Source organism: Lutjanus erythropterus, chromosome 9 (assembly GCF_056507025.1).
Source record: "Lutjanus erythropterus isolate fLutEry1 chromosome 9, fLutEry1.hap2, whole genome shotgun sequence".
Lineage (NCBI taxonomy): Eukaryota > Metazoa > Chordata > Actinopteri > Lutjaniformes > Lutjanidae > Lutjanus > Lutjanus erythropterus.
Genome location: NC_139325.1, coordinates 25638184 through 25651991, shown reverse-complemented (window position 1 = coordinate 25651991; position 13808 = coordinate 25638184). Strand labels below are relative to the sequence as shown.

The 13808-nt window shown below is 42.0% G+C and overlaps 1 protein-coding gene across 6 annotated transcripts in view; it reads left to right on the top strand.

Moving 5' to 3' along the window:
- nr4a3 (nuclear receptor subfamily 4, group A, member 3) overlaps positions 1 to 8558 on the top strand; it is a 34284-nt gene extending 25726 nt beyond the window's left edge. For all 6 annotated transcript variants that reach the window (XM_084726892.1, XM_084726891.1, XM_084726893.1 and 3 more), the window contains 2 exons: positions 2741 to 2919; positions 6642 to 8558. In XM_084726892.1, the coding sequence (XP_084583018.1) occupies positions 2741 to 2919; positions 6642 to 6904 (442 nt within the window). In that variant the 3' untranslated portion in view covers positions 6905 to 8558. The remainder of the gene's footprint in view (positions 1 to 2740; positions 2920 to 6641) is intronic.
- The last annotated feature ends 5250 nt before the right edge of the window (positions 8559 to 13808 follow it).

Here is a 13808-nt window from a genome sequence, read left to right as displayed (position 1 = left end):
TCAGAATCGCCCCGGGTTACCGCTCTGCTCTCGTAAGGCATGTGGCTGGTTAAATTTATGGGCGGGAGGGGGGGTTCGGGCTACAAGCTCATCCTTTTGTCTGTGCTGTCGTCTAGGGCAGAAAACCAACACAGCCACACACACACAGGCACACTTACTCACACACACACACGCACACTGATGATGTAGAATCCCAACTTTCTCTCCTCCGCCCAGCGCGGGTCCAGGTGCAGGGTGGGTAGAGGACTGGGTGGTGGCATCACAGTCCCAGCAGGAGGGGGATCAGGCTGGGACTCTGACTCACGCTAAATGGTGGTGGACTCATAGGGACCTCTAGCAAACACACACACGCACACACACACACACATGCTCACACACACTGCTCATCTCATCCCATCAGCCAAACTCCCACGGCACAGAGGAAAACACACACAAACGCAGCACTGTCTTACTTTGTCCGCCTTCCGTGAGAGATGGAGGATGCGGTCCACACTCGCGTCTCATTGTTGACGCAGCCCTGCGTTGACCCTGTGTTGAACTCAGATGCCTCGTAGACCCCTGGGCAAGCGTATGTCTGTATGTTTGTGAGTGTGTGTGTGTGTCTGTGTGTGCCCAGTGTGTGTAGAGTAAATTTGCTCCGCTTTTCTGGGCCGGCATTGCTGTAAGCACCCCGTTACCAAACGGTTTCTGTGGTTATTGGTTGATTACCGTGGTGACAGTGTAGTCAGGGGTGAGAGGAATGTGTGGCAGACATCCAGCTGTGTGTGTGTGTGTGTGTGCATCTGCCTGACTGCTTGTCTGCCTGCCTGTCTGTGTAGTTTTGCTCATGTGCTTCTATCAGACATGGGTCAATTAGTATATTTGAAATATAAGGACGAGGGGTATCATGAAATATTAATGACAACAGTGAAATACTGATATCATGCTAATTCTACACATATGATGATATCATGTAGGCTTACTTAGTCCAGCGCCTCTTAACCATACTGTATGCTCTTAAATAATTTGTTTCTCCCCGTTCTCACTTTGTCTCCTTCACCTCCCCACGCAAACTATCCATTTAGTGCAATTATACTTTTTTTTACGCTTTTGTACAGCTATGTTTACAGACTCTCCACCTGCCTACTACATATTTTGAGTGTAATTCGTTTGCAACAAAAGACACAAACATACAATAAACAACAGGATTTCTGCAGGTCTTTAAAAAGTCTTGAATCCGAGTCTAAAAATGTCTTAAATATGATTAAGACAGGTCTTAAAAATTGAATCATGAAGTTTGTTCAACGCTTGAACAACTACAAAATAAAACCAACATTGACCCAGTAACCACTATTACAAACTGTATGTGTACTTTTTTGCCAGTATGGATGTGAAATAGGTATTGAATTGCATTTGTTATGGTCGTAGAAAGTCTTTAATTTCAGTTGTTGAAACCTGCAGAAACTTTGAAACAAAGTTCAAACAAAAAACCCAAAAACAAAAAACAAGAAAGTTATACTGTGTAGTACTTCCACATTAAAATGTCAAATGTCAAATTTACTTACATTATCCTAACTGTTGCCAACAATGGTCAAACCCAGAGAAATCCATAACTTATTAAAGGTAACAGGGCGTTTCCTGCAAGCCGCTACACAGGATATATCTGACATGTCAGACAGTTACGTGAATAAAACATTTATACTTAACCTCGTCCAAGAAAAAATTTCATTAGCAATGGGGGTTGTTGGAGAATAGTGAAGACAGCACCTCCCATGATCCCACACTACTGTAAGAAAACGCTCAGCAGCAGAACGTACATATTCTAAAGGACGTTTCCAGGAGTCAAACTACTATAACCATTAGCATTAAACTACAGGAAGTCAAGAAAGCCACTTCAACTCTCTCCCAACACCTGCATCCATCCCTACATCTGCCGGCTATTTCTTATTGGGGTTTTTTGTTTGTGTATATAAGAGTAGAAAGGTATTTTTAGATGATGTGTGAGCATCTGTGTGCATGTGTTGTGCCGAGGGTGGGTGGAGTGCCTCTTTTAAACTGTAGTAAGGATAATTAGACATAAATGGTATTTCATCCTCTCCTCATAACTGCTTAACCAATGTTTGTGCAGGCTGTAATTTGAGGCTTCCCTTCTCTCTCTTTGTTCTCGAAGCACACACTTTCTGCCCATCTTCCATCTCTCTTCCTACAACCCTTTGTTGTCCTCTTGAGATCCACCAACTAAACACTTTTACCAGCTCTCTGGAGAAAGCCACGCTCGTCTTTTAGGCTCTAATAAAGCCTCTTTCACTGCTTGTTCTCTTTCCCTCTCTGCTCGGTGGTAGAGGAGTGGGATGGTGTGTGTCGTGAGTAACTGATGGCTAAATACATCTGAGAAGTCTTTTCATTTGCTCATTAAGTGTTTCCACTGCACACCGCAGCCTGGGCACATTAAAGCTATAACAGTTTACCTATCTGCAGATACACACATGGAGCAGCCCTCTGCCCTAACCCTTCACCCCACCCCGCTGAAAGGAAACGCAGGAATGTTTTAAAATGCTATAATTTGGAAACCTTAATCAGCTGCATGCCTGTGTTTGATGTGTGTCCTGTTTGTGTGTGAGTGTGCGTACTGCCAGGTTTTCTCATTGTTTTTATTGTAATTGTTTCCTTGCCTTGCCATATTTACAATAAATGAGGGCAAAATGCAGTGTTTCATTGAAAGAGACGTCTAACCAGAGCCTCCTTCTCCTCTGTGTCTCAGGTCGATGCTGTCCGAGGATAAACTCGTGTTCTGTAACGGCTTGGTGCTGCACAGGTTCCAGTGCCTTCGTGGGTTCGGAGAATGGCTGGACTCTATCCGGGACTTCTCCACCCACCTCCAGAGCCTAAACCTGGACGCCTCTGCCTTCGCCTGCCTGGCCGCCCTCGTACTGCTCACTGGTGAGAACACGAGCCAACAACATCAGAGTCAAACTCACCATCAGGAGAGAATAAAATTAGCAGAAACAGCATGTGTGACGTTAATGAAAATAGCAGCCTGTTTTCAAAGTCAGCTGCCCCTCTCCACCACTACACACAAACAAACACCATCAGTCACACGAGCTGCTTGTGCGTAAATACACAAATACAAACCCACACACCTTCTTTCCTTTTTCCTTTGTTGGTGATTCAGTGTGACAGTGATCAGGTGGATACATCCACTAACGTCACACATACGCTCAAAGACACACATGTGCACGCGTGTTCTCACAAGACAAGAACACGATACCCAGAAGCACCTGCTGCACCTGCCACGCACCTGGCCCTCTAATCAGTGTGTGTCTGTGAAAAATAGAAAGAGGAGACTCACAGCCTTGAGATACAACAAGGAAGAGTTTAGTTCAGGGTTACAACGAGTCTTCATTGGTGATTAATCTGTCAATTAGTTTCTCAATTAATTTATTAGTTATTTGGTCTATAAAATGTCAGAAAATGGTGACCAGTGTTGATCAGTCTTGCCTAAAGCCCAAGGTGATCCTCAAATATCTTGTTTTGTCTACAACCCAAAGATATTCAGTTTATTCAAAAAATGTTTGGGTTGGAGCACTTCCTAGACTCAAAGTGCATTTGTTTGAGGTACTCTTTGGATAGAGACACATGCATATGAAAATCACAAAAAAAAAATCCAAGGTGCTCTGTTTTAAAACTGTTAAAAATTATTTTATTGCCACAGCATGGTCATGTTAGACCTTAAAACAAGTCTCTTTAGAGTCTAAGTCTTTTTGACTGCAGAGTGTCTTGGAGTTTTTTGAGATTTTTATATTCTGTTTAGTAATATAGAGGAAAATATTCTCATTCAAAGAAGGATTCTGTAATATATTCACTAACATTAGTGATAACAGTAGTAGTTTGTCATAATATGACCAAGATTTGGCATCAGAGATGACATATCTACTCACAGTGTAGGACTCGCCATCGCTTCTTAATTTCAGTTTACAATGTTGCTGCTGTCTAGCACTCCTGCAGTGTTCCTGCAGCCTACTTGAGCTTCTTTGGTTCTGGGCAGTTGGGGATGGGAGCAAATATCTCGCTTAAACTATAGACTGTATATTAAACAGGATTTCAACCCATTTAATATACTGTCTCAGTATAACTTTCTATTTGGACTGCAGCACTCATTTTTGAACACACAAGTTTTACATATTGTTCCTTTCAGAAGCTGGAATCAGAACATTTTGCCTTTTTTCTTAAATTACTGAACCTGTTAATCGATTATCAAAATAGTTGGCATCAAAATAAATGCAGATTAATTTAATTGTTGACAATGAATCGATTAATCATCGCAGCTCTACTTTAGTTGTCAGTAAAGTACATTAGAAATGCATTAAAATATAGTCAATTACAAATGTAGTCCAAGGTCACAGAGGACACACGTGCAATTAAGTGTTCATTTTTTTCATGTCAGAGTCAGAAACTGTATATAAATGTGCATTAAAACACCCCTCCCCCCCTCCACTCAGCTTCCTTACCTCACCCTGCCCCCAGCCGCCTCCTCCTCCTCTTCCTCCACCTTCTCTTCCTCTGTCTAAGCCCTCCAACCCCATCCTCACTCTCTGGGGGAGCACTTAACTCTGTGCCTGATCGACCTGCCCACCGTGGAGCACAGCTCTGGAGCGGCGTCGACGCTGTTCTCAGTGGCGCTCTGCCACCTCGGCAAAGCACACAGCACACTGCCACGGCAGAGCCGCCAGAGCCACCAGGCGATCGACCGCTTCAGAGTGGCCTGTGCAGAAAGGCAGCCATCGATCCCTCCCCAGGAGCTCGCGCACACAGAGAAAGAAGGGACAGGGAGAGCGGACAGAATGAGTGTGTGAGAGGTTCTGAAAGCGGCGGTGAAAGGAGGGCTGGAGTGACTCTGCAGCAGCAAACACAGAACAAACAAAAGAGTCACATAAACAAACAATAAATAAGCTTCAGATAATGGATACCTCAAAGTGAGACTGGTCTTAGTGACAGCCTCCCTGCAGCACGGACTGGCTGCTGTGTGTGTGTGGGGCTGGACACCCTGTTCTCTGCAGAATGAGTTAGTGTCACATTAAGCCTGGTGCGGGTGCCACTGGAGTTGCTATGGGCAGCGGCAGTGTGTGTGTGTGTATATGCGTGTGTGTTTCTAATTTCATTTGGCTGCTCACAGGGCAGAATAATCAGCTAATTGTTGAGCACTTTTGTTTCTGTCAATGTCTTAAATTGTAGGGACTATTTGTGGCCCTGTGTGTATATATGTATGTATTGTGTGTGTGTGTACACAGTGTGCAGGGGGCTTATTAGGTTAGACTGTGTATTGATCTGTAGTGAGTGAGACGGGTTAAGGCCTGTTAAGAACATTAGCCATACAGGGTAATGAGGTGGAATTCAATATAAAAGAAGATGTAGCTAATGCTCTTTCAGCTGAATGAGCTCTGATGTATGTGTGTGTGAGTGTGTGTGAGTGTGTGTGTGTGCTACTTTTTTCCGTGGATGTAATTTTTGCCGTTTAATCAGATGTGGCAAAAGTACACTCATTCTGTACTCAAGTAGAAGACTTGTGGAAAAAAACCCTCTACCGATACTTTTACTCAAGCAAAAGTGAAAAAGTACAGGCTTTGAAATGTGCTCAAAGTATTAAAGTGAAAAGTATCCTCCTGAAGGACATTTTTACCAGCTGTTTCTGTGGAAAGTTAACTAAACCTCACATCATAATAATATCATCCAATGACTGTGGCCATTCTAACTTCAAATCAAAAAACAATATACTGAAAATGGTTAACATTAACTTTTCTCCAGTGCACAGATCATTTTTCAATGTCAGCAAAAGAAGCTGAAACATTCTGATCAACATGAGAACACATTTCAGGTTGCCCAGGTTCCCTCATCTATACAGGATAGCCATATTGTTTTGTATTTTTTTTTCAAAGTTCTTTGAATCAAAATGTGGCCTTGGGGTATTAAAAACCAGTCCTCCGGTGCTAAAAAGGCTCTTATATGCAGCTGACAGATTCACTAGACACCTTTTCTCCATGATCAAGTTTGCCTCTCGGATTTTTTTTGTCTTGTTACATTGTTTTTCTCTTGTTATGTTGGCCTTCTTTGTGCTTGATATGCACTGATGGCTACACCAAAGAATGACTTTTCACTGTGTTATTGTCCCATACATTTATTTTGAAATCAGTCATTCAAATGCATTAAAACAGAGAAATATGTAACTTATTAAAGGGAGCAGTGTGTCCTCTTGCTCACTGCTTGTTTCTATAAATTGCAATTAATTATTGCACCTCATTGGACATGGTTTTGTCTAGCAGAGCCATTTGTTGAATAAGGAAACTCAAACTTAAAATGAGAAAAAAGACAAAAATGAAAATATGTGCTTTTCTTTCTTATGAATTATTGATGATTAATTGATTGTTAGCGTTCAACTGTCACTATGCCTGAGACATATCAGATAAATTCTCATTTGCAATGGTGGTTGTTTCACAGTGAAGAAAACAACTCCCATGATCCTATGCTACTTGAGATGTCATGTCAAGCTACGTTTTGTCTTATCGTTTTACTGTGAGAGACCTCAAGCAGCAGAATTTACATATTATGCAGTTAATTAACATTATTATTCTCCTAACGTGTCTGTCTGTCTGTCTGTCTGTCAACAGAGCAAGTCCCCGGACTGAAGGACTCAAAGCGTGTTGAGGAGCTGCAGAATAAAGTGATTTGTTGTCTCAGAGACCACCTGGGCTGCGGCCCTTCTTCCTCCTCATCCAAGGCAGCGCCCCCTCTGAGTCGTATCCTGGGTTTAAGAGCGGAGCTCCGCTCCCAGAGGACCCAGGGCCTTCAACGGATCTTCTACCTGAAGCTGGAGGACCTGGTACCGCCCCCTCCATTGATCGACAGGTTCCTGGATACTCTGCCCTACTGATGGCCTGGGCTGACCACACAGAGAGAAAAATCCAACGTCACGTCCTGTTAAGGCCTTTTCCCCCTCCAGGAGCACGCACATCCAGAAGAGAGACTCACTGCCCTCTGACTGACTGACGCGGGGCAGAGAGAGCCAATCGAATGCTTTTCACTCAAAACGGACAATGCTTCTCACCAGTATAAAAGACAATTACTCAAACGCTTTACCACTTTTTATTTCATCCTCCTGTTTTTCTCATGTGGGGGGAGGATGACGAGGCTGAGAAGGACAACAGAAAAATGACTTTTTACTGTCCTCTCTCTGTCTGGGTGCCAGGCAGCTCAACCCAGCGACAACAGAAAGGTTTATGAGTACTGTCTAATCTGTGTTTGGGCCTGGCTCATCGAGTCTGAGGACTTCTTTTTAGCAAAGAGGGAAGGGGGAGGTGTCAGTGTGATCGAATGTTTTCAAAGCTGAAGCTGTCCCAGTGAGACACACGGTCGCTGTGGATTCTAGCTCCTCCCGTTGAGAGTAGGAGGAAGGGAGCTTTTCATATGTACTGAAATGTCAGAGGTCAGACAGCGCGAGCGAGCGAGTGTAGACACACGCAGAAACATGACAAAGCAGGACACAGATATTTCATAAACACATGGAAGTGGCTGTTGAGTTGGGCTCTTGATTCCAAGTGCAATTTCTTAAGTGCTATCATCACCACAAAAGGAAGAGACGGAGAAGGAATGGTTTAATCTCAAACTCTAAATTATTTTAATACAAAGACTTGTCCTGTACTGTCTGTCAGTAGCTAAAAGAAAGAGAGACAGTCTCCGTCTGGCTTTAGAGAGCAGAGGAGATACTGTGCACTAACGATTGATGACTGAGTCACCCAGACTTGAACTTGCTCTAGTATGTTTTTTTTTTATTAACTCATTTTTAAATCATAGGTCGAGTAGGAGTAACGGAGGATTGAACATGGACAGAAATTGGCTTTTGAAGCACTTACACCCTGAGAAGGGCTAGAAGCACAGACACACACCCTACCTGCTCCTCCCGCACCCCAGAGGACGGACTGACGGATGGCGGGGAGCGGAGGGTGCTCGACAGATAGCTGTACGTCCAGCAGGGGTGAAAACATTCCGCAGTCATGCTCTTTTTCTATTTGTTTCTATTGTGCAGGCCATGTGAGAGTGTGGAGGACATACTGTCTTTGTGTGTATACGCTTAGAGAAGCCAGGATCATATGCATGGTGTGTTATAAGCTGTCAAAGAGCTGCCATAGCCTGTCAAAAACAGCTCGACCTGTGTTTGTGTCTCAGACTGCGGCTCTACAGGGATCTCCCCGGGCCTTCAACACCCACCCACACACTCACGGCAGCAGTTTGAAATATGAAAAAAAGCAAATTATATAGATATAAATATAAATATAAATATAAATATATATATATACAAAACTAATATTTTGAAGTGTTTTTAGCTTTTTCAAATATTGTGGTACAAGTTGTGCATTGTTTTTTGAAGAAGAGAAACAAAAAAGAAAAAAAGTTGCTGTTTTTTCAATGTCCCTCTTTGGTTTGAGTTTCCTGTTCAATTATTTTTTTTTCCTTTCTCTTTGGTTCACTGGATTTTCTGTTCAGCACTTTGAAATCATAAACTAGTTCTGATTATTCTGCCCGACTGAGTCCTGTGTTTTGATTTTTCTTTAAATTAAATTACTATTTTACACAAAATGCAAAAAAGAAGTGTTTCAAGACTTTTTAAAAAGTCAACAAAAGACCAAATTTTAAATAAGTGTGTGTGTCTGCTTGGACACAAAAGCCTCTTGACAGGTAAAAGGCCTCGTCTCTCCCTCCCAAGGGACGCATGGGCTCTCACGGAGAGTAGTGGGGGATTAGGAGGGTGAGGAGGGGAGAGGAAGAGGAGCTTCATGTTAGCATGAGGTCCAGATCAGCCTCCAGCCTCGTTAAACACCATCGATCGCCACGGTGACATTTCACAGCACATGCCGTCTATACTGTCACTGCCATCACTCACTCGCCCTCCTGCGCAACAGCGTGAGCACTAACACACACACACACACACACACACACACACACACACACACACACACACACACACACACACACACACACACACACAGATAGAGCTGTTCACAGTTTCACTACCACAGTTACTATCAATCACCTGGCTGTCCGTGTGTGTGTGTGTGTGTGTGTGTGTGTGTGTGTGTGTGTGTGTGTGTGTGTGTGTGTGTGTGTGTGAAAGAGCAGCAAAGAGAGAAGTTCACCAGAGTAAAGTTCAGAATGATTATACAGGTGTGGAGACTTCATATAAAATCTATGATGTGACACCATGCAACATAAAACCCTCTATATCAAGCAATTAAAAAATTTCCCTTTCTAATTGAACAGACACTTAATGAACCAGGGGCAACTTTGGAAGTACAAACATTTCCTTACTTTCAGATCTTCCTTACTAACTTAAGAAAAGAAAAGTGAATTACACAAGCATCATAACTTCCCAAAATCGTAAATAAACTCTAATAACTTTAGGATAACTGTTAAACTGTCCAGAATTTCACTTTTCCACCTGTAGCGGTAGCTAGCTTACTAACATTAGTGATCACTGACGGTAGTTAATGGTAGTGTTTGCTAACAGTAGTTAACAATTGTGTAACAGTAGCTAATGCTAACGATAGCTAACTATTAAATCCATATTGTTGCTCTTCTATTGCTCTTGCACAATGGATAGCTGTACTCAGTAACCAGCTAACAGTAGCAAACATTAATGTTTGTTAATAGTGTCTAACACTACTGTAAGCTAATAGTAGCTAACGGTAGAGTTAGCTAACTGCTAAATCTGTGCTACTGTTCTTTTATTGCTCTTACACCATGGATACCAGATACAGCTGCAGTTACTAACTAGCTAACAGTAGCTAACATCAGATAGCGGTAGTGTTAGCTACCTATCGATATTGTTAGCTGTTCACTAACTAGCTAATCCATATTTCTAGTCTTTTATTGCTTTTGCCCAATGGATGCCAGATACAGCAGAGCTACGTCTGCTATTTTAGCTCACTCTTGTTCTTTCATGTCTCAGGTTAGCATTGTTGTGTTGTTGTCTCTCTATAGATGATAGAATGTCCATTATAGTTGAAGAAATGTTGAATTGAGAATTTAGGATTTCCTAACCTGAGATAAAATAAGAAGGTGAGATAAGATTTGCCTCTGTAATACCAACTTGGGAAAAACCCTATCTTAACCGAAGACTTATAATGGGAAATTGCTGTAATACAGCCCCAGAAACACAATCTCTTTTCGTGATAAATAATAACCAGGAAGTGCATTTGTTTTTCTGTGTGTGTGCATGAGTGTGTTTGTGTGTTATATGACAGACAAGAGTCCATCCAACACCTCACACTCCTGTTGAGGATGGTGATGTCTGTGTTTGATCAACATGCAGGAAAAGACCATTCACACCATTTCTGTTGTGGTGTGAGTGTGCATGTGAATATGTGTTAATCCTACTTCTACGACAGTGACATGTCTGAGTGACAAGTGAAATAACATGACCACAAAGCAGAGAGCTCTGCCTGAAGCTTGAAACACACACGCTCAAACCTGCACATGCACACACACAGATACACACAGTGAGCTGTCAGTCTCTCAGCCAATCGATCAGTGCTGACAGATACCAGATACCCCCAGAGTTTTAATTAGAGGTCCCATTAGAACATATTTACACACACAAATACATATGCACACACACACACACACACACATATTCAAAGCAGCTATTTTTTCCAGCTGTGGGTTCATAATTTATACAGATTTATTCAGAAATGTAAAATAGCCACTTTAAAACTGATGGTAGCAAAACGTGTACATGTGAATAAACTATCTATCCCATATAATTCTCAGAACATTCCTTACAGGTTTCTGTTTGGTATAACCCCACAACATCCTAAGAATATTATGCAAATGTTTTTGATCACTGTTACAATCCCAAAACTTTCTAATAACCACGTGAAGTAATGTAATTTTAATAACGTTTCCCCAAGGTGCCCTGGTCATAATCTTTTAGGTAACACTCCTACAATGTTCTAAGTATGCTGTGCTGTGTAGCTGTAACCTTTGCATTAGCTTTACATTAAAAAAAATTACATGTTGTAACATAATAGGCTAAGAAATGTTAAGGGAACATTCAACAAACCTTCCCAGAACATAACCACAACATTACTTTTATGACAGAGAAAAATATTTTACATCCAGGGAAAGTTAAAGGGGAATGTCCGAGTAATATTTCCTCAACATTCAGCTAATCTTCCAAAACTGTTCTAATAATGTAACAATAACGTCAACTTTTACATCAGAAAGAAAACATTTCATCAGAAATGTTCAAGTAATCTTTCCAGAGTGCTCTGGAAACCTATCAGCAATATTATTTTCATGTAGGAAAAAACTGACATTTTAATAATGGGGGAAACATTCAAGTAACCTTCCTGGAACATTCAACTAACCCTCCCTGTATGTTCTAGGAATGTGACAATAATGCTGGCTTTACATCAGAGAAACTTTTTAACATCCAGCGAACATCATACAGACTTGTTCAATCAACATTACCAGAAATTTTGCTAGGTAAGCAGTAGGTTGTGATCTGAATGGACCTCTTTCAACGAGGGCATTTTGACAAGAAAAGCACAAGTATAAACACTAAAATGTTTGATGGCTGAATTCCATTTAGCTGTGTCAGTTTGGGTCCTGGTGTTGTGCGTGCTGTCATAATGTCACTGCCATGACCTACTGGGACAGAACTGAGCTATTATTAATGTTATTAGTAACAACCACAGACAGTAAAATAAATCGTGAACAGAGCCTTCATGACGTCACCCAGAGGTCTGTGAAGAGCTGAGCGCTTTGGGGTTTGGTGGTATTAAAACAAGACTTTTAAAACAGTGCCAGTGCCTAAACGGTGGCTGACCTGATACTTTTCTTTAAAAAAGTAGTACAAAATAACAACATGAAAGAATACCTTTTTTAATTGCAAAAGGAAATGGAAATTTAACCATATATTAACTGTTAACTGTTGAAATTTAGTCAGGCATGGACACAAGCGCTCAAGCGTGGTGCATCTCTCTCCTTTAGACACAGTTGTTTTTAAACATTTGTTGGGATCATTTTGAGTGAAACAGCCTTGCCTCAGCCCATTTAGCTTGGCATTTTAACTGTGGTTAAGGTAGCTACTAGCTAAGGGTCAGCCACTGCTAGAGGCTTATAGAAAGAGTGCTGCTATAACTTTAACTGGTGGTTTGATGATGCATCTGCAACATCCGCATCAGAGAGCCACTGTTTTAATTGACAGCTCAGGCGTGAGGCACCATAATCTATGCTGTGATTTGGCTCAGTAGGTGCCATGTTGGAAACGTTTTAGTATGCAACCATGCATGGAGAAATCAGCTAAGGACACAAAACCATCTTTGCACCAGGCTGCAAACATGTTTGTTACTGCTGTAAATTTTAGAAAAAAATATAAAAATAAAAAATATTTTGGGGGCTTTTATGCCTTTAATTCACAAGACAACTCAAGATATGACAGGAAATTGGGAGAAAGAGGAGGGGAATAACACACAGCAGAGGGTCGTGTGCAGGAGTAAAACCCACAGTCGCAGCAAAGGACTCACAGCCTGAGTACATGGGGCAAACGCTCTACCAACTGAGCTACCAAACCACTGAATTTAGGCATTTTGATATGGAGGTCTGTGGGGTTTGACTCATTTTGGAGCCAGCTTCAAGTGGTCATTTGAAGGACTGCAGTCTTTGGTGCTTGAGCATTGGCTTAATTTTACGGCCCTGGAGGATGCTGTTTAGTAACACCTGAGCTTTTCCCGCTATGACAAGTCAAGATGTCTGCTGTGAAAAAAGCTCTATAACCACTGAGCGATCAGGATGTGCTGATCACACCTGCTTTAAAAACAGTAAGATGCAGGAGGTAAGAGCGAACGGAGCTCCCTGCTGACTTCCTCTCCTGCTGACAAACTTCCTGGATTAGACTGAAACGAATGGCACCTGAGTCCTCCTGAGTTTTACTCACATAAACACACTAGTACAAACACACACACACAAGCACAAACACAGAAACATGAAGCCAAACATTTTTGATGACTTGCTATTTAGACATTCACTGTCAGCTTTGTTCTTCCCCCTCAGTCTGCAACTCTGGGAGTCCCCTGGAAGTGGACAGACAAGCGCACACACACACGCACACACATACATATACAACATGTGTACAGCACCAGGGGAAATCCCCTGTAGCTGGGGACTGTGTGTTTCACTGTGGCCCCTCGCATGGAGCATCCGCTTGAGGGAAGAGTGTGTGGGGGGTTGGCCTAAATGTCAAAGGTAAAAGGTGTCGAGGCAGAGAAATGGAAACATGCAATAGACCCACTCATACAGACTGATCTCAGAGTAGAGGAGGGGGAACCCCAACTCTCTCCCAAACACAACACAGACAGAAATATCACTCTTAATGTTTCTTTCCACAGGATTGATGCTGTTTATAGACATAGCCAACTGTGAAAAGACAGATGGAAATGACAAAATAAAAACCTTCTGCAAATGTGTCAAATCAAATCACTCGTCTCTTTGCTATGACCTTAATCAGGTTATCACAACTTTTAATGATCAGATCTGTGCTGTTTCATGATGGTGAGGCTGTGACCTGACTTTCTGATATATTGCCACACTTGACATTGTTGAAATGTTCACATTATTTTGATAACTAGGCTGTTATGAATAACTGTGACACATTTTGACACATTACCACACAGTGACTACACAGTCACTTTCATAACAACCACCAAATATTATGACCCCAGGATTATGGAAATTTTGAGGTTGTAAAGTCCAAAGACCCCCAACAAAACCCCACCCAC